Source organism: Ictalurus punctatus, chromosome 8 (assembly GCF_001660625.3).
Source record: "Ictalurus punctatus breed USDA103 chromosome 8, Coco_2.0, whole genome shotgun sequence".
In the NCBI taxonomy this organism is placed as follows: domain Eukaryota; kingdom Metazoa; phylum Chordata; class Actinopteri; order Siluriformes; family Ictaluridae; genus Ictalurus; species Ictalurus punctatus.
This window is the reverse complement of record NC_030423.2, coordinates 521,597-541,042: the sequence shown is the minus strand read 5'-3', so window position 1 is coordinate 541,042 and position 19,446 is coordinate 521,597. Positions and strand designations below refer to the sequence as shown.

Here is a 19,446-nt window from a genome sequence, read left to right as displayed (position 1 = left end):
AATGTTCTGCAAAACAAGTTAGTTGCTGCTGTCACTTACGTTATAGCAGCTTTAAACAGTCGTTCGCTCAGCAGAATCACTTTATTCTCTCTCTTCAAGTCAAAAAGACAAAACAAAAAAAAACCACGCAGTTTAGTACATCGTGTTACCAAGAAACCGCAAAGAAGCGTAAACTCCTCCGTCCTGAAGATGCCATAAAACTTAAAGTTCCAGCTTGACCTCTGACACTGGAGACTCCTTCCATACATGATACATAAACACACTTCTCCTTACAGAAAACTTCACCATATCCCTGTGAATGAGCCGTTACTATAGAAACAATAACGTATTGTTAAGAACAAGTGCATTAATGTAAACCTGCACTAGGGTTAGAGCACTACTGTCAGAGCTGCTGTTATAGAAAACTGGGAAAACTGGGTGTTATGTACTTTAGGGAAAGTCAACGAAGGTGCGTTAACATCAATATTAAAACTCAGAGTCTACTTGTGATCCACGTGTTAACGCTTGTGACCATATTAACTCTTTCCTTCTGCTCAGATCGGATCAAGAGCCACCGAACAGAACCCTGAGTAAACTCTCAGAACAGCCAGACGGGAGAGAAGCCCAGAGGTACACCGTCGCCCATCGAACCGTCATCAGGCTGTACAGGAATCTGCAGTCATGCAGCAATATAAAGGAGTATAAAGGTCACGATCACAGAGCAGATTGTTGGTAGGTGTACAGCATTCATTCAAAAACAAAATACAAAACACCTTTATGCGTCTGTGAACAGACTCAAGCTCAAATAAATCCGTTTCCTTTGCACTTTTTCATTAAAAATGTGATTGAAAAATTTGCACTGTTTTCATAACACGGAGCAGGAAGTGACATCTGAAATCAGACTTTCTTAATTCTGTTCAAATTAGCTACGATGCTCTAAAGTGAAAATCCATACGATTCCTCTAATTACTTCCCGCACAAATGGAATAAAAACCTACAGGCACGGTTTCATCTTATCCTGTCACATTCCACGTCTTATTAAATGTGTATAGAGATTGATCTGTTTTCAGTTTCTGGCTTACGGTTTCATTTCCTGATCCAGTAATATAAACATATATATATATATATATAAATATAAATACAGTTTGAGATCCTGTTTTTGTTAGATGTTGACCTTTAATGTGTGTTTTTTGCTTTAATAAATTTAACGCAGCATGTATCGGGACAGTTCAGGAGTGTGCAGCCATTACAGGTTCACTTCAGCGTCTCAGAGCGGTGAGGAACCTCTCCACAGGGAACAGACTTTAGAAATCGCAGAAGGTGTCTCTCGCTCAGAGAAACAGGTGCCCATCGCTGAAGTCCAGACATTTTCTCGAGGCCGGAGCGATAGTGAAAGTCATGACGATAACCTGCCCAGAACACATCGCCTCCTTTTCTTCATCATCATCCTCATCCTTCTCCTCCTCACGCTCTTGGTTTTAATCCCCTACATGCAATACGAACAGACGTCACCGTGCTTTTAGAGATATTCAGCACACTGTAATATCTTACACGTATACACGTGGCGTTCCCAGCACACTCTTCTGAGACAACAATCATTAAACCTGTAAACCTCTGCAGACTCTTCGCTTTATTTACACGTCTGATGATCACTTTTCGTGTGTCAGAGTCCGAGTGCTGTTGGTCTGAAATAAGCATTTGTACTCAGAGGAGTCTGTAATAGTAACTATTTAATATAATTAGCTTGATTCGCTCCTTCAGGAGCGCTTTAGCATAATAAATGCTTTTAATAATAAAAACACAGCTAACGATAAATACCAATGAAACACCGGAGACTTTACATTGTTTGGGATTAATAGGAATAAGTAAGTGTCACTCTTTGTATCCATTTATATTCAAATATAAACTAAAGAATAATTATTATAAAAATTTGTGGAGAAACCACAGACATAATTAGATCTAATTATAATAATTATAATAATTATTATAATAATTATAATAATTAGATCTAATCTCTAATTAGAACCTGGAGAAGGTGAGTGAGTGTATGGGAAGTGTAGTTGTCTTCGGCCATGTTTGTAGGTCGTGGAGTATTCTGGGAAATGGAGTCACCGGCTTGCGATGACATGACATACATATATGGACAACTTTGAGTTAGTTTTTTAAAAATTCACCAGATTTACTTTACATTTATACTTTATAATATTATAAAGCATAACAACAATATAATATTTTGTTTAATATAGTGATCTTATTTACTATATTTTAATCTTTTATCAATCAAAATCTTTAAACTTTTTGTAATGTGTAACAAAGCAACACGTACAGTCAGGTCCATAAGTATTTGGACAGTGAGGCAGTTTCGGTAAGGTTGCTCCTGTACACAACCCCAGTGGATTTGGAATGGAGCAGTCAAGATGGGACCGAAGTGTCGACTTTCAGCTTTAATTCAATGGTTTTAACTAAAATGTTGCGTTAACCGTTTAGAAATTACAGCCATTGTTGTCCAGAGTCCCTGCATTTTCACAGGATCAAAAGTAATTGGACAAACTAACGATCATAAATATTAAGATTATTTTTAATACTTGGGTGCAAATCCCATGGACCACCAAATGCTGAGGTTCCTCTCTTGAGATGCTGTACCAGGTCTTTACTGCCGCTGTTTTCAGTTTCTGCTGGTTTGTGGTTCTTTCTGCCTTCAGTTTTGTCTTCAGTAAGTGAGAAGCAGCTCAATTGGGTTGAGGTCATCAGCTATTTAAGAACATTTAATTTATTTTCTTTAAGAAGCTCTTGGGTTGCTTTCGCAGTTTGTTTTGGATCGTTATCCATCTGTACTGTGAAGCTCCGTCCTGTCAGTTTTGCAGCATTTGACTGAATCTGAGCAGAAAGTAACGCTCTATACACTTCAGACTTCATCCTGCTCCTTCTATCCGCAGTCACATCATCAATAAACACCAGTGACCCAGTTCCCCGGCAGCGTACATCCCCATGCCATAACACTTCCTCCACCATGTCTGATGGATGATGTGGAATGCTTTGGAACATGAGCCCTTCCTTTCCTTCTCCATTCTCTTCTCTTGCCATCATTCTGGTACAAGTCAATCTTGCATCAGAACTGGTCTGGATTTTTTTTTAGATTAGACTCCAAAGTCTAATCTGGCCATTCTCTTCTTGAGTGTTTGCATCTTGAGGTAAACCCTCTGTATTTACATTCTCGAAGGCGTCTCTTGATTGTAGACTTTGACAATGACACTCCTACCTCCTCCAGAGTGTTCTTGACTTGGCTAGATGTTGTGAAGGGATTTTTCTTCAACGAGGGTAGAATTTTGTGATCATCCACTTTCGTTGTGTCTTCCAGGCCTTTTGGTGTTGCTGAGCTCGCCAGTACGTTCCTTCTTTTTAAACCTGTACCAAATTGTTGATTTGGCCACTCCTAAAGTTTTTCTATCCCTCTGATAGGTCTGTTTTGATTTTTCAGCCTAACCATGGCCTCCTTCACTTATATCGACACCTCTTTGGACCGCATACTGAGAGTTCTCGTGAACAGCTACCGAATGCAAATTCAACACTTGGAATGAACTCCAAACCTTTTATCTCCTTAATTTGCCATCAAATAACGAGTTAACAGACCACACCTGTCCATGAAGCTGCTCATCAGGCAATTGTCCAATTACTTTTGAGCCTGCGAGAAAAGTAAAATGCAATCATTTTGTTAAACCCCTTGAATTAAAGCTGAACGTCGACACTCCAGTCACATGTCGATCGCTTCATTTCAAATCGACTGTGGCGTTGTACAGACGCAACATGACAAAAACCGTGCCACTGTCCAAATACTTATGGACCCGAGTGAACCTGCTGTAACCAATCAGAACCCTGTTCCCGCCCCCAATGCCACTGCAACCTATAATAACACGGTTTGTGCTCGACATGGCACGAAGTTTTAAATGTAGTTGTGTAAAAAGTTTTATTTTGAAGAATTTATTATTGATGAAATTACAATGTTTAAAAAAAAAGAAAAAAGACAGATAAAGGTCTCCAGAGAAATAAAAACATCTCAGTGTTGTGATATTTAAGGATCAGTAAACTTTAACATAAGCATTTATTGTCACAAAAAGACGTTAGAAAAGATTAAAGAGATGATGAGAGGTACAGGACGTGTCACTGTACGCCGAGTGTAAACGGTTACGGAGGTGAGACGAAACAGACGCAGGTCAGGGTTCTCTGCGTTAACGACGTTAACTGAAGATCTTCAATGAAATATCTTGCTACCTGGAGCCTGAATATTGACATAAGTGTAAATAATGAAACTCGGGTGTAATTTTATGCTCCGTTAATCCTCGAACATCCTCGAAAATTAACTTAAAGAAAGCAGATTTTTAATGACGTTAAATTTCGATTAGTTTTCGAGTGTCCGCTTCGGTTTCGAGTCCAAACCCACACAAGGAGGATTCCAGCTCGTATATAAAAAAAAAAAAAGCTGAGTAATAAAGTGCGATCTTTCGTAATTTAGTTCCAGAGGACAAAGAGAATAGAGAGAGAAAGAGAACAGAGAGAGTGGGGGGAAAAAGAGAGAGAGAGAGATGTTTTGTCCTGACGTGGAGCTGGTGTGTGTATATAAAGCGGTGAGGAGTGGTACGGAGCATCAGAGAGCCGAGCTGCAGAACACAACCGTCTCACTTCACCTCAGCAGAACCCAGCGCCGATCCTCAGGGTGAGCGTTCCTCTCTTCTCCTCTCTTCTCTCTTCTCCTCCTCTAACTCTCTTCCTGCACACAGACCGAGTGTAAACGTCTACACACTCTTATCTCATCTACTTTTCTTTCTTACAGATGCACAAGTGTATTGTTGGTGTGTGTATCACGCTGGTGTTTTGCGCAGTCTTGACCGAGACGCTGGGAATGGTCATCGCGGTACGTTATCACTCCTTCACACACTTCCAGTTTACACGTTATTTGCGTTTATCCGAGTTTGAATCGTTAACGTGGACGATTACGATTACACAAGACCTCCACGGAAACTTTTAGTAAATCTCCTTCGTTGTAAAAGTTCTTATAGAGCGCAGTAGAACTCACACTAGATCAGAAATCCTGTCCGAGTTGGGTTTTATTTTAATGTCATTTTTTAAATTAGATTCATCTATTGTCTAAAACACTTCAGGATATCATCCGTGAGGATATTTCCGTTTCACAATAGTGCTTATTTAAAAGAAAATGGAGCAAAGTTCATTCCTAGTATTAATTCATTACCATTATTATTGTATTATTGCAAAATCGTCTTAGTTTCGATTTTCATGCCTTTTTCCCCCCATTTTAAATGAATCCTAATCAATTAGGATTTCATTAATGAGGACTTTTCATTTAAGCAGCTTAAATTGTTAAATAAATTTCACAGTATGCAGTCTTACATTTATTCCTAGAATTCATTGTCAGTGAATTACAGCTAAATGTTCTCAACAATACTTTAGATTTTTATGCCTAAAAATTTTTGCATTCTAAATTCATCATAAATGTTAAATAATCATCAAGCCGCATAAATTACGAGTGACTTCCCCCACACTGTATTGTAAATAATAATAATAATAATAATAATAATAATAATAATAATAATAATATTTACACATGTATTGCATTATTTTGTTTTCAGAAGCAGGTCAGGATTTTATTCTTGGAGATTTTCTAAACATTAAATTAGCTCTTACAGATGTGCAGAATTACAACAGACCTAAATGTATGAAATTTGAAGAAAATGAATGAATCTAATAAAGTTCTAGCGCAGTAAAAGGCACACGCAGCGCAGATGGAAATGTTTCAGAGATGATTTTGGACTCGGTGTTCCTGAATTTTCTGAAGTGCTTGAGAAATATAATGAGCTGTTTATAAATCACAGATACCTGACGTGTTTAAACATTTTAAATAACTCCTGCACGCTCATGTAAACACACAATAATGACATTTTAATAAGAACAGAATATTTATAAGATAATATAATATATTTTTTAATATATTATAGTGCATGGTACCTGTCAGGATAAAAACACTGTTCGTTTTGTTTATAGGCTGTAAAATCTTTTTTTTTTTTTTTAAATCGTTAAAAATAATGAAAGTAATTCTCTAAACTTTAATCCCTGTAAAGAATATTATCAATAATAATAATAAATAATAAATAAGCCACAGCAAAATCTTTCTATGTTAAGCGCATTATAAATGTTTTATTTAAATGAATATTTATTTACACAGTATTTTAACAGAAAAAAATAGAGTATAATTTTTTAAAAATATTCTCTGTATTGCAGTTATGTGTAGATTTGTGTACGTGTTATTAGCACAGTTATACATCGACATTTCTAGTTCATCTCCTCGTTATTGTTTCCCTCGCAGTCAGGGACGGTTCTAGACATTTGGAGGCCCGGCGCGCCCCTCATCCCCTCCACCGTTGCCTCACACCCTTTCGCCTACTCTATACAGTAAACTGAAAAGGAAAAATAAATACAAGAGGACATTACACTGCCAAGAAATAACTACAGAAGAACACTTCCTGGACCCCACTGCAGTAAATGAACATCAGTGCCTTGATGGTTTTTCCTAGCTGGGTCTGGGCAGGATTTCCCCTCCTGCTGAACCAAGATAGAATATAAATATAGTCATATTATATATTGTAGTGTAACACCTTAAATATGCATCAGACACACAAATCAGCTGCTAGTGGAAGTGAAAGAGACAAACTTCTATACTAATAGTTCATTTCTTCACAAAATTGTCTGCTTATGTTTCAGTAACTATAACAACAGTATTCCTGGTTTGAAAACTAAAATGAAGTATTATGTTAAAGCAGTAATGTAAACATCAGGAGAGTTGAGAAGATATACAGTACAGACAGCTGAGGATTAAAATGCTCTAGTGTGTTTGCTCTTTGACTTTCAATAATAACTTCTTTACTTTTACTTTAGTATTTTGCTGGTATATATGTATATGTATATATAGACATAGTACTGTGTCACTGCACGCGCGAATTCGGTGTGTCTGACAGTCTCGCGCTCTTTTAAACTCAGAATAAACCGGAAATGATCCCGGAATGGCTCTGATGGACAGAACCAGGCCCAGTTTATTTTAGAATACATTACAATCTCTCCAAAACAGATGATGATGATGATGATGATGATGATGACTCACTCACCTGCATCACGAGCTGCACCTCCTATACCTGCCTGTTTAACCTTTCGCTTAGTGATCGTTTCGTTTCCTCGCCGTCACACGTCACTGATTTAAAGTCGGTCCGCTGCAGAAAAGTTGCACTTGTGCATTTTGGTCCTCGCACCCTCTCTCTCTCTTCACACACTCAGAGTGTGTGACCCTAATTGGTTTCACTACAGGTGAGTGACAATGCATCTATATCCAATGAACAAAGAGGCGAGTCTTCTGCTGCGGTCTTGATTGGTGGACTAGCGTATAGGGGATGTTACGGTTATAGAGGCCCCGCCTCCCGGTCCGAGGCCCCGCCTCCCTAAGGCAATTACCTACTTTGCCTGAAGGTGGCGCCGGCCCTGTGCCTGTGCAGTGTGTTATATTATTCGTTTATTTCCTGTCCCTTTTATCCAGGGGGAAATTTCCAGATATTTCTTTATTTAAAAAGAAATAAAGCATTAATTATATTTTTTTTTATCTAAAATCCCTGTGTTTCTTTCCGTTCAGGCGAAAGAGAAGCGCGGCTGGACCCTCAACAGCGCTGGATACCTGCTCGGTCCCCGTGAGTGCGCGCGCGCACACACACACACAGAGACACAACACACACAGAGATGCACACAGATACACACACACACACACACAGGGTTTGTCTTGTCTCAGTCATTGTTCCTGAGTGGCTCTCAGCGTCAGGTGTGTTCAGATGATGGGTTAGACGTGTAGTAACGCTGCGTGTCGTGCTGTTACAGTAAAATAATCAACAACACGGTGGTGTGATGGACCGCACTGCAGCATGCAGGAGCATGAAATTAACGTCTGCATTACGTCACCATTTCAGTTTATTTCATGAAGTCAGTGTTCACTTTTTTATCATCGTTTTTATTGTTTATTAAATGAATCTCAGCTCGACGCGTGTGTGTAAAGACACTTGAGGAGAGAAACTAAACGTGCAGGATTTAATAACGACTCAAAATCTATATCACATCGTATAATTATAATAATATAATTGTTTTTTCTCACATCATTTTTATACAAAATGTAAAATATCACAGTTGGCGACGCACTTCATGTTTGAGCACGGTGCGCGACGTCTCTCTTTTCTCAGTGTCAGGCACAGGTAGGGGGCGTGGCCTAAGGTTGGTAAGGCGGAGTTGTACGTTAGAAGTGCGTACGTGTGTGATGATGGAGTTTCTAGTTGATTATTTTCCTCTAACAGCACATCCCTAAATCTTTTATTCCTCTTACACCACAGCTGTTTCCAACTGTTACTATGATAATACTATTTATTATAACGACACGTCATACTTTTTATCCGTTAATATTTACATTTAATATTCCTGTTCTCGCTTACATTACAGCAGCTATAAACACCCGTTCCCTCACCAGAACCACTTTATTCTCTCGCTTCACGTTAATGAGATTTTAAACAAAATCCTGCTTTCATAGAAAACTTTAGATGTTAGAAAACCTTTTATCTCACTGCCCAAAAACAACAGCTTATTTTATTTTTGGGTGTGGTGTGTGTGGTGTGTGTGTGTGTGTGTGTGTGTGTGTAAGCTCAGGTAAACTTGCCTCATCCGTGTGTTTCAGGTCGTATTGATCATCTAATACAGATAAAGGATGCTCCCAGTGCAAGGGGGAGAGAAGAGCTGCTTGGTGAATGTAAGCTAGCTCCTGCAGGTCGCTAACGTCAGCACGGGGAATTGCTCTGTGATTTTAGCGCGCTCTGTGTGTGTGTGTGTGTGTGTGTGTGTGTGTGTGTGTGTGTGTGTGTGTGTGTGTTCAGCGCAGTGACAGTGCAGTATTAGTGTGCAGCTGCTCAGTAATCAGTGTATATTCACAGGGTAAAAGGCTGCAAATATAAACATAACAATGATAAAACACATTTCAATAGATGCAAAGTCAATTTTTATTGATAATTATTCATCTTATTAAACCATGCAGATATTAACATTTGTCACAGAGCTGCAAACGTCCTGCTCGAAGCACCGCTAGAGCTGTCGCAAGGCTCTTTTAAAAAAATAATAAAGTCACTCGAGGCGTCTAAAAAATCCAGATCCGGCGACTGTCACTCAGTCGGCAACGCTGCACTTCAGTTCAGTTAAATAAGCGTGAGTGTGTTAAAGCAGCGGTGTGTAAAGTGTTAAATAAAAACACAAACCCAAGGACTTCCCCAGTGCATGCCTCACCATTTCCCTTTTAAGGAAAAGGGGCGGGGCTGAGTGTAGCATATTCTGACTGGTGGGCGGGGTTTGCTTCTACATGGCAGAAATGAATAAAATAACAGGATCCGTTACTTACTGTCATAAGTATTATCGAAAAGATGTGTAGTTTATATATTAGTATAAAACATAGGAAGTATAATTAGAGATCTAAAGCGTTTTAAACATTACAAACCTCACCGAGCTTTTCGAAAGATTTCATTTAGAGGAAAAATTCATTTTAGATCACTTCCTGTCTCACGCTGAACATTTTACACTGGAGCTGTGAAGCTAATTTAGCTAACAATGAAGAACGATTATAGCTACCGGATTAGCACTGAGTAAATCACTCACTCCTGCCAGTAACTCAGATCACTTCTGAACTACTTTCAAACTTTAAGCCACGCCTCCAAAACTGACCGAGGGATAATTTACACACACACACGTTCAGTGGTCCATGCTACACTACGTTAGCTGTGTAGCAGAATCCACCTCGCTGGTGTAAAGGTGTAAACACTGCTGCTTTAATAAACATCAAAATACACGACCTGCTGCTACTAAACATCCCGTTATTAACGCTTATTAACACTTTATAACTCTTATTAACGCAAATTCATTTTGGCTTTTGGTTAGCGTGTGCATGTGTGTGTGTGTGTGTGTGTGTGTGTGTGTGTGTGTGTGTTTAAAGCAGCGTTATTTCAGTACAAGCTTCCTCTCCGCCTGTCTGTACCTGTGCTGTGAGATTCTGTCTGTCGTTTATTCTCTCTCCTGCTTTCTTTCTTTTTTTATTTCTCTTTCATGAACCAATTATTGTCTTTTCTGGTATTTTTTTTGTTTTCTCCCTCTCTCTCTCCCTCTCTCTCTCCCTCTGTGCTCATTGCCGTGGGGAAAATGAACCTCAAACGCAATTCCGAGTGACCGAAGCCCTGCAGGTTGCCTGAAAATGGGTGCATCATTTCAAGATAATGCACCGCATTTGGGATGAATGGGTCCTGCTGTGAGTCAGGGCTGCAGTGTGTGTGTGTGTGTGTGTGTGTGTGTGTGTATTTCATGCGCTTGTGTTTTGTGCTCAGATGGCATCGACAGTTACAGGACGCTCAGCGATAAACACGGTCTGGCCGGGAAGAGGGACGCATTCATGGAAGACGACATCAAATCTGGTAACGCGCTGATGTGTTCACTGTCGGGGGTGTGGTCTAATATTCAAAAGAGCATGGTTGATTGACAGCCCTCTGCCTGAGCCTGAGACCCAGGATCAACGTAGCAGACGAGTTTTTGGATTCACGCTAATACATAACAGCTGTTGAGAAAACGTAAAGAGCGCAGAATTCCACAGGGAGAACGCGTAAGGAAGAGAACAGCTAGCCGACAGGTGCTGATCGTATGGAATTAGCGGTAAATGAACAGTTTTAGCGGATTTCTGGCAGTCAGCGTTTAACATTCGAGAACACTAAGTGTAAAGAGTAAAAAGAGACAGGTGACGAAGGGTTAGGGTTAGGTACTTATTAAAACAATGTATGTGAATGGACCAGCAGGGGGGTGGAGCTTATACTTGTACCGGATGATTGACAGCAGTGAAGAGCTTCGTCAGTTTCTGTGGCGTCTCTCGATCTCACGATTAATCCCATCTTCTATCCCCCCAAAGGTGCCCTGAGAATAGCAGACGAAGACATCCTGCACACCATTGTAGACTTCCTGTCTTTCCTAAAGCTGAAAGGTGGGCGTGGTTCCGAGCTGATTAGGCATCAATGTGAAAACATTACACTGTCTGGAAAAAAAAAAGATATGAATATAAATAACCAACGTAACGCAACGCAACATAACGTGTGTGTTTCAGACATGGGCGCTCTCGACAGCCTGCCCTCCTCGCTCACTTCAGACGAATTCACTCAGCCCTGAACCTCGGATATCTCTCCGCCCAACGACCTCTGACCTTCTGCAAGCGAACTGCGTCCGTGTTCTTTTTGTCGTGTGCTACACTGTAACTCCACTGACTGATGTGAGGAATAAAAGCCGCATTTAACTCGTGCTGTTTTTCAACGTTTTATTCATAGGCATCTTGTGCTGATTCACACACACACACACACCTCAGATTCCTCTGTTAATTTGTGTCCACGTAAATCTATCACTTTTCCAAACTGTTCTGATTGGCCGAGTACGTGCATGTGGTGCAGTACCAGCATAAACAGTCAGGGGGCAGTGTAGAGTTCTGTGCTCTACCACATACATGAGCTCACAGATGAACACGATTGGCTAGTGTCACTGTGATTGACAGGGTAGAGAGAGTATGCCCCGCCCACACATCAGGATTCATAACTAACAGGTTTTCATGCTTAGTGTGAACATTTTAAGAATTCAAGGCTGTTTTTAGGAAAATATATGAAGTTATACATCAACTCCAAATGACTTCATTTAATTAAACATAAACTCATTCTCCTGTGTCTTTGGAATATCTTTACAAACTTTCTACACAAAATCCCAAATTTAATAATCCAGCACTCCTTAACTTTTTGAAAAAAAGATTTTAAAAAAAATTTGAGATTTTATTTTGAAATTCTGAAACTGAACTGCATACATTTAGTTCGTTTCAAACGTGCTGCTACGTTTTATTTAACAGCGATATTTTCCACCATTTTAGTCGTCAATGTGAAATATTTTAGAGCTGAATGCAAGTCGTTTTTCTTTATAAACACAAAAGAAGTAAAAAGAACTTCAGAACTTTTTTACTCAACGTGTTCGTACACGTGGACAATCCACTTACTTTTTTAAAAACCAGTCATACCTTTAAAAATACATACAGATTTTTGTAACTTAAAAAAAAAAAAAACACTTTAAAAATGTACGTCATATGAATTGTAACATTTTGTAAATAATTTTTGCATGAAATGGTTAAAAATAAACTCAATCATCCATTTTCTTCTCCAGGAATTAAAAAATAAAGCAATGCTTGTAATTTTCTTTTATTATTTATACTGCACAGACATCCATAATGCCATAAAGGTCATAAAAACCCCTGAATTTCAGATCTGATACATGAATTAAGACGAACATCGGGTTTATTAGCAGTGAAAACCCACAAAAATGTTATTAAATCAGTTAGTTATTAATGTAACGCACTTAACACACATTTAATATGCAAGTAAGGTTGATCATATCCAGGAAATGACTCATTTGTTCATATTAATTGATTAATATTAAAATCATGATCCAGCACCTGATTATATTTCATTCTAAAAACATCGCTAGAAATTCTCCAGCTCTCTGTGGCGGACTCGCTGACGTGCTGCGTGTCGCTGCCGCGTGTTCACCACGGCAAGTTCTTCCCCTCGTAGTTCAAAAACTGCCCATGATCCTTTTCACTCAGCGCACAAATGACGGATAACAGAGACGAGATGCTCTCCTGCGGAGTCATCGGCGCCTGCGGGAGATCATCGACACTGACTCTACACGTTCCCGATTCACGTTATATAACGACACCGTGTCATTCACATCACCGAGTCTACACAATGAATATAAACTAGATTCACTGCGCAGCCATGATGGTGAGATGGTTTATGGCTGCGATGACAGGAACTAACTTTAAATAGCATTAAATGTAACGATAAATGGATAAAAAGCATGACTTTAAATCAATTAAAAAATGTAATTACTGATAGATTGCTGTGGTATAAAACACTTGGGTATGTGCTGTTACATCAAAACCACACACAGTTTATTACTGACTAGATAAATAATCCTGTTTCTTTATTCACTTTGTGTACCTGTTTTCCTCCCATATCAGTCTGCACCCAGCCGGGATGAACTACCACGCACAGGATCCCGTCCGAATGCAGATCAAGCGCCAAACCCCTCGTCACCATGTTCAGACCTGCCTGAGAGAGAGAGAGAGAGAGAGAGAGAGAGAGAGAGATACAGAGAGAGAGAGAGAGAGAGAGAGAGAGAGAGACCGAGAGAGAGACAGAGAAAGAGGGAGAGAGACCGAGAGAGAGCGAGAGAGAAAGAGAGAGAGAAAGAGAGAGAGCGAGAGAGAAAGAGAGAGCGAGAGAGAAAGAGGGAGAGAGACCGAGAGAGAGCGAGAGAGAAAGAGAGAGAGAAAGAGAGAGAGCGAGAGAGAAAGAGAGAGCGAGAGAGAAAGAGGGAGAGAGACCGAGAGAGAAAGAGAGAGAGACCGAGAGAGAGAGACAGAGAGAGAGAGACAGAGAGAGAGAGAGAGAGACAGAGAGAGAGGACTATAACTATAAGTGTGTAAGTGTAAATCCGCTGTGTAACGACTCGCTGCTCGTTTCTCACCTTTGACACCCGGTAAGCGTAAACTCTATAAGAACTTGCTTTTTCCCGGTTGAGCTCCACAGAGCCGAGGAGAGAGGACATGTTAATCACCGCAGCTCTGTTCACACTCATCACACCGCCGGCACACACCGCCGCCGCTCGCAATAACGGCAGGAACGCCTGAAACACACACACACACACACACACACACACACACACACACACACACACACACACACACACACACACACAGCTGACAGGACTGAAAAAATATATGTAGAATATTTACCCTATGCTTATTATTATTATTATTATTATTATTATTATTATTATTATGTTGTATAACTATGCAGTCCTCATGTCCTATTGTAAATACTCGAACTGAACTACGAGATGAACGCAGAGAATATTCCATTCTCTCTACAGCACTTTCTTTATTTTGTTTTATAAATGAATAAAGTGTATTTACTCACTCGTTTTTCTACGAGCTCGGACCTTCCGAGTTAAGGGCATCAGTAACACAGTGACCGGGCCCCCGGTATGAACGTGACGGGTCCGGATTGCACGGTTCCACTGTAAGCGAGCTATCGTTCCTAGGGTTATCCCTAATATTGTGTTCATTCTCACTCGGCATGATGTCACTGCTCCGAGGAAAAACGGATGAAATACGTGGCCCGTTGAGTCCGTCGCTTGCCAACTGGACGATTGTTCCTCAAGTTTTTAACAGCCAGTTATTCATTCGTATCAAATTCAGAGGAAAATTCGGTTCGTCTGGTTTCATTTATTTCGATGTATTCCTGTAAATTTGGTTCATTTTGTAGATTTGAATGATGAATTGACGACATTGCGTGGTATCGTGATACTTCAGCTGGTACAGAGAAGGTAAGACAGGTTTATGGCAAGGTAGGAGGAGATTACTCCCGGTGTTTATGGGAGTATCCCGTAATTAAAGCCTATTGGTCTACAGCATGGATGTCCGATCTTACCCAGAAAAGGCCGGTGTGGTGCAGGTTTTCATCCCATCCGAGCAGAAGCCACACCCGAGTCCGCTGAAAGCCAAGATCAACTGATTAAACAGGTGGAATCAGGTGTGGCTCCTGCTCGGGTGGAATGAAAACCCGAACCAGGCCTTTGTGGATGAGATCGGACACCTCTGATCTAGAGTCTCACACGACACGACTTGCATATTTTCTTTAGAATTGGAGGCAGACCTGTTATCGTTACTGCAAGGTTTTCCTTGTAAATTGCGTCACGATAAACACGCTAGACGGCTCTCTGTTACGTTATCCTTTGCTGCCAGAAAAAACAAACATGTTGTTATCTTAACTCAGTGACACGTCATCCTCTTTAAAAAGGTTGGCATGAAATTATAAAAGGGATTATCCCATTATTCCTCTGGAGCTCAGGAATAACGAAATCACAAAACCCACCAACACATTAGCAGAATCATTAAACACATCAGAAATATTCGGTATGAACATATTTAAAGTGATTGAGGGCGGAGTTTAGCTTTAATAAGGCAGTGTTTGATCACCCTGGTAACGAACAGCGGCGAGACGGTGTTGCACTGGAACGTGGTCATCATGCCTTCACGCGTCTCCGAGTTCAGGTCCCCGTGAATCAGGATCCCCGCGTTGTTGATCAGGCAGTTTAACCCCGCAGGACCCACGATGCTCGACACCTCCTGAACCGCAGCTTCAATGCTCGCGTCATTGACCACGTCTGAAACGGCACACCGCACAGACGTGGAGGATTAATCACGTATTCACAGCGCGCGCACACACGCACGCACGCACGCACGCACGCCTGATCTCTGATTAAAAATCTGATAACCTTCACAGCCAAGCCATCACACAGCTCGGATTCTGTTCGGACGTTTCTGCGTGTAAATAAATGTCTGTCCCAGACGTATTCAAATCAAAGCAAATTTCTGAAAGTCCAGCTATACGTTAAATTCTCTAAAGAACTGATTAGTGCCAAAGACTTCAATTTGACACAAGGAATATAAACACACTCCTCTGTACAGTTGTCTTTAACCATAATGTTTTAGTCACTAATTTTTATATTTTTTTTAATGAACATCCCATTACTTCACTTCATTAAATCAGACCAGAGAGAGTTAATATAATGAAAAATATATGAAATTCTGTTAACTTTTATACATCATTTCATATTCAATTCAGTCAATGTGTCTCTGCTGAGCAGTTTGATTTTCTCGCCATCTGCTGGACACATTCATGTACTGCAACTTTATCAATACTACAACGAAAAGAATTTTTTAAAAACTCGCACATTAAAAATCATTCTCAATTTAAAAGGTGTCCTGATAACAGCAAAATATATAAATAAATATTTGGGGGATATAAATGATATAAATTTCAGGGGAACTGAAGTAACTTCTACTGATACATATACAATGACAATAATATAACAACAGGCAGTCTTAACAGAGTCATTGGAACTTGGTTAAACTCATAAGTATGCAGATTTGTCCAAGTCATATTTTGCTTGGATATTATTTAAAAGAGTCTTTTCCATTATTTGTAACAGTGTATGTTGCTCATGCAAACATTTAAACATTTAACTGTCTATCAAACTCATTTCAACGTACGTGTCTTGACAAAATGTGCAAAAGATAAATAAACTTGTCTTGACTTCTTGTTGTGAATACGTGTTCAGTGACGTGAGAACTGTGTCAGTGGCTCAAAAGTATAATAAGAAAACGAAACAGGTGTGAAACATAAAGCACTCACCTAAAGGCACGACATAAACCTCAGGATGAGATTTGGCAATTTGGTGCAGCTTCTGAAAACACGAGATTCCGTTAACTTTTAGATTAAAAAAAATCACTCACACTCAGGTACACACTCAGGTACACACTCAGGTACACACTCAGGTACACACTCAGGTACACACTCAGGTACACACTCAGGTACACAGTGCACTAAACCAGACGGCGTGGAGAAGTCATTATTGTAGTGCACTTTCAGAAGTGGCTCTGTAGTGGACGTCGGCTTGTTCACCCTACAAAGTGCACATCATTTCATACACTACTTATAAAAGTAGAGAGATGCTATCTTTCCTTCTCAACTTAATTTGATCATTGTATCTGTCGCTCTTCTTGAATACGTGACGAGTGAAGCTGATGGCGTTTCTTTAATCTCGGGACATTTATAAGAACTAATAAGAACTAACGTTTCCAGTTGAACCTCACCCACACCTCAGGGAGAAAACATTCCACATTGTCAGGAGATGTATTCGTGTTTGTCGGTGACCAACTGAACTGAGGTTATAGAGAGAGAAAAGAAGTGTGGCTGATGTTAAATTGGGTCTGGAGTTATTCACCACTCAGCCATTGATCTTTTAATCAAGATTAAATCCCAGTTTATCGGTCAGCTCGATTGCACCAAATGTTTAAACACTGCAGTTCAGCCCTCACACAATCCTGGCTCTAGTGTTACACTAAACTCTAATCCAACACCTCTGTTCTGTTCAGGTCCGGTCCAAATAACAGATTTCACTGATGCAAAAAAGAATTCATAATACTTTATGTGCTTGGCTAAGTTTCTCCAAGAAATATATATTATTAATTATATTTATATGATCAGAAAAACATTTTAGGTTTTCTCTCTCTGGAGCAGTAAACTGACGTTAATGCTGTATGTTAATGTTACCACACTTCCTGTTGCTTCACTCTCTCCCACACACACACACCCCTATCCACTCTCTCCCACACACACACACACACACACACACACCCCTATCCACTTTCACACACACTCACACGCAGTCTCATATTAGATATATTTAAAAAATAAAATAAACAAGACAGAGGATGAAATGAAACTCCTCCCAAATGTTAGCTATTTAAATATTTAATCTGTTCAGTGATTTCACTCAGGAAGGGAGTTAAAAACATCACTAGTTAACAGTTAAAGATTACTGATTAAAGATTAAAAGTCAGAGAAATCTCCAGAAGAACTTCGGCACATTATCAGAGTTCTCCTCCAGTTTTGAAGCCCCAGGTGAATTACTGCGACAGGTTAAAATAATATTCTGCAATCCAACTCGAATGAACAGAATGAATACTGTCATGAAACTGATTGCTTTGAGTCTTAATGGATCTCACCTGAGCTGTGTCTGGGCTCCTGGCAGTGGCGATGATCTTCTGTGGTCTCTCAGAAATTCCCACTAAATGTTTGACCATCTGCAGACCCAGACCTCTGCTCGCCCCTGTGATTAACACCGAGCCACACTTAGCAAAATTAGCACTCATCTCTACTCTTTAATCAACCTCTCTAACGCTGTTACACCACCCTGAACAGAAGACGACTCTCCACACACAGTCTCCAGATGAGTCACTTTAAGAATGATTCACTTTAGGAACGATTCACTTTCTACTTCTTCTTCTTTTTTGGCGTTTTATGGCTGTTGGGAAGCAAATGTTAGGTGCATTCCCGCCACCTACTGGGCTGGAGTGTGGATTATTCATAGAATGGGGGAAAAAATTATATTACCTTCTAAATCCAGTTCTAACTTTCTTAAGTATCTCCATCCATCCATCCATCCATCCATTTTCTGTACCGCTTATGCTACAGAGTCACAGGGAACCTGGAGCCTATCGCAGGGAGTATGGGGAACAAGGCGGGGATGAATTCCCATCGCTTGTGCGCAGTGTACTATATTAAAGCAGGGTTACCAGATCCCCGTGACACAATCACCCCAAACTGTCAATCAACATGGCAAAACTCTTTATTTTTATATTCCTGAATTCTATACACTTCTATACAACACGACTGTAGAGTTCTACATAGGGTATAGTTTCTACACAATATGTTAACACACGGTAGCACCTTTTAAAATGTAGACCGTATAATAGATCACGTGATTTACTTTCTTGCTTTTTTTTTGTTTGTTTTGTTTAAGCGTGGCAAATTTTCTCTATAATATGTCAGTCTTCATATAGCCTACGTGGTATACTACTGTATGTTGTGAGTTTTTACATCCGTTAGCTGAAGATAAATGAAACTGGACAATGGGCCTCTTACAACTGCACTCGAAACTACGGCTAACAATTTAATATAACATTATTAAAGTAATAATAAACTTTACAGACAGAGCTTTGATACTTATTAATTTTATGTTCTGGTTCACTGCTGTAGTGGAGATGTGTCACCGCTAGATGGCGACGTTTAACGATTGTTAACAGCAAGTCAGTCTTATGAGCCATCAGCTTCTGGAGGTCAAACAAAACTTACTTTAATGTTACGAATAGGTTACTTTTATGACATATAGAAGCGGAACCAACAATTATTAATCTTACTAATTAATAAATACTAATTTTATTCCAACATTTCAATTAAATGATGAACGGTTAGCGTATTGATGAGTACAAATAATTTACATTTGCGGATATGAATGCTAGCTATTATTACTATTAGATTGGTCATATATGCACGTGTGTGCATCTTTTTTAATTTTTAAGAGACCAAACAACACCTTTCCATAATAATCTAAAATGCTCATCAATATTTTCCACGATAACAGCACAAATGTTTTGTCAGAAAATGTTTACAAATAGGCAGCACCAAATTTTTACTTTGGTACAAAATGTACCATTTATATTGACGTGCTTCTTAAACTTGATATAATACTTATTATCGCATAATAGCCGAGTCCCAAATGCCTCTCTGCTTCCTAAAGAAGTGCACTATTTAATATGCGAAGTAACAGCTAGGGCACTTCAATATACCGCCATTTTGTATTTACTCGTTGAAAAAGCAACAACACTGCGCATGCGCTCACCTGGCTGTGACGTCA

At 39.7% G+C, this 19,446-nt stretch overlaps 2 protein-coding genes across 5 annotated transcripts; one reads left to right on the top strand and one right to left on the bottom strand.

Moving 5' to 3' along the window:
* Positions 1-3,982: 3,982 nt before the first annotated feature.
* gal (galanin/GMAP prepropeptide) lies at positions 3,983-11,282 on the top strand. Of its 2 annotated transcripts, XM_017473735.3 has the most exons (7): positions 3,983-4,690; positions 4,808-4,888; positions 7,667-7,721; positions 8,747-8,818; positions 10,431-10,517; positions 11,003-11,074; positions 11,195-11,282. In XM_017473735.3, exons 2-7 carry the CDS (start codon positions 4,808-4,810, stop codon positions 11,254-11,256), a joined length of 429 nt encoding a protein of 142 aa, XP_017329224.1. In that variant the 5' UTR covers positions 3,983-4,690; the 3' UTR covers positions 11,257-11,282. The 2 variants fall into 2 exon arrangements, with proteins under 2 accessions (XP_017329224.1, XP_017329225.1); XM_017473736.3 differs by lacking the exon at positions 8,747-8,818 and having other exon boundaries at positions 4,159-4,690.
* Positions 9,048-18,007, bottom strand: zgc:110339 (SDR family oxidoreductase). 3 transcript variants are annotated; one of them, XM_017473734.3, is made up of 6 exons: positions 17,756-18,007; positions 16,380-16,431; positions 15,161-15,348; positions 13,648-13,806; positions 13,119-13,229; positions 9,048-11,125 (listed from the first exon to the last, which is right to left on the bottom strand). In XM_017473734.3, the coding sequence occupies exons 1-6, from the start codon at positions 17,900-17,902 to the stop codon at positions 11,117-11,119; spliced, it is 666 nt and encodes a 221-aa protein (XP_017329223.1). In that variant the 5' UTR covers positions 17,903-18,007; the 3' UTR covers positions 9,048-11,116. The 3 variants fall into 3 exon arrangements, with proteins under 3 accessions (XP_017329223.1, XP_017329222.1, XP_053538306.1); XM_017473733.2 differs by lacking the exon at positions 9,048-11,125 and adding an exon at positions 12,302-12,775 and having other exon boundaries at positions 17,756-18,005; XM_053682331.1 differs by lacking the exon at positions 9,048-11,125 and adding an exon at positions 12,832-12,856.
* Between the last annotated feature and the right edge of the window lie 1,439 nt (positions 18,008-19,446).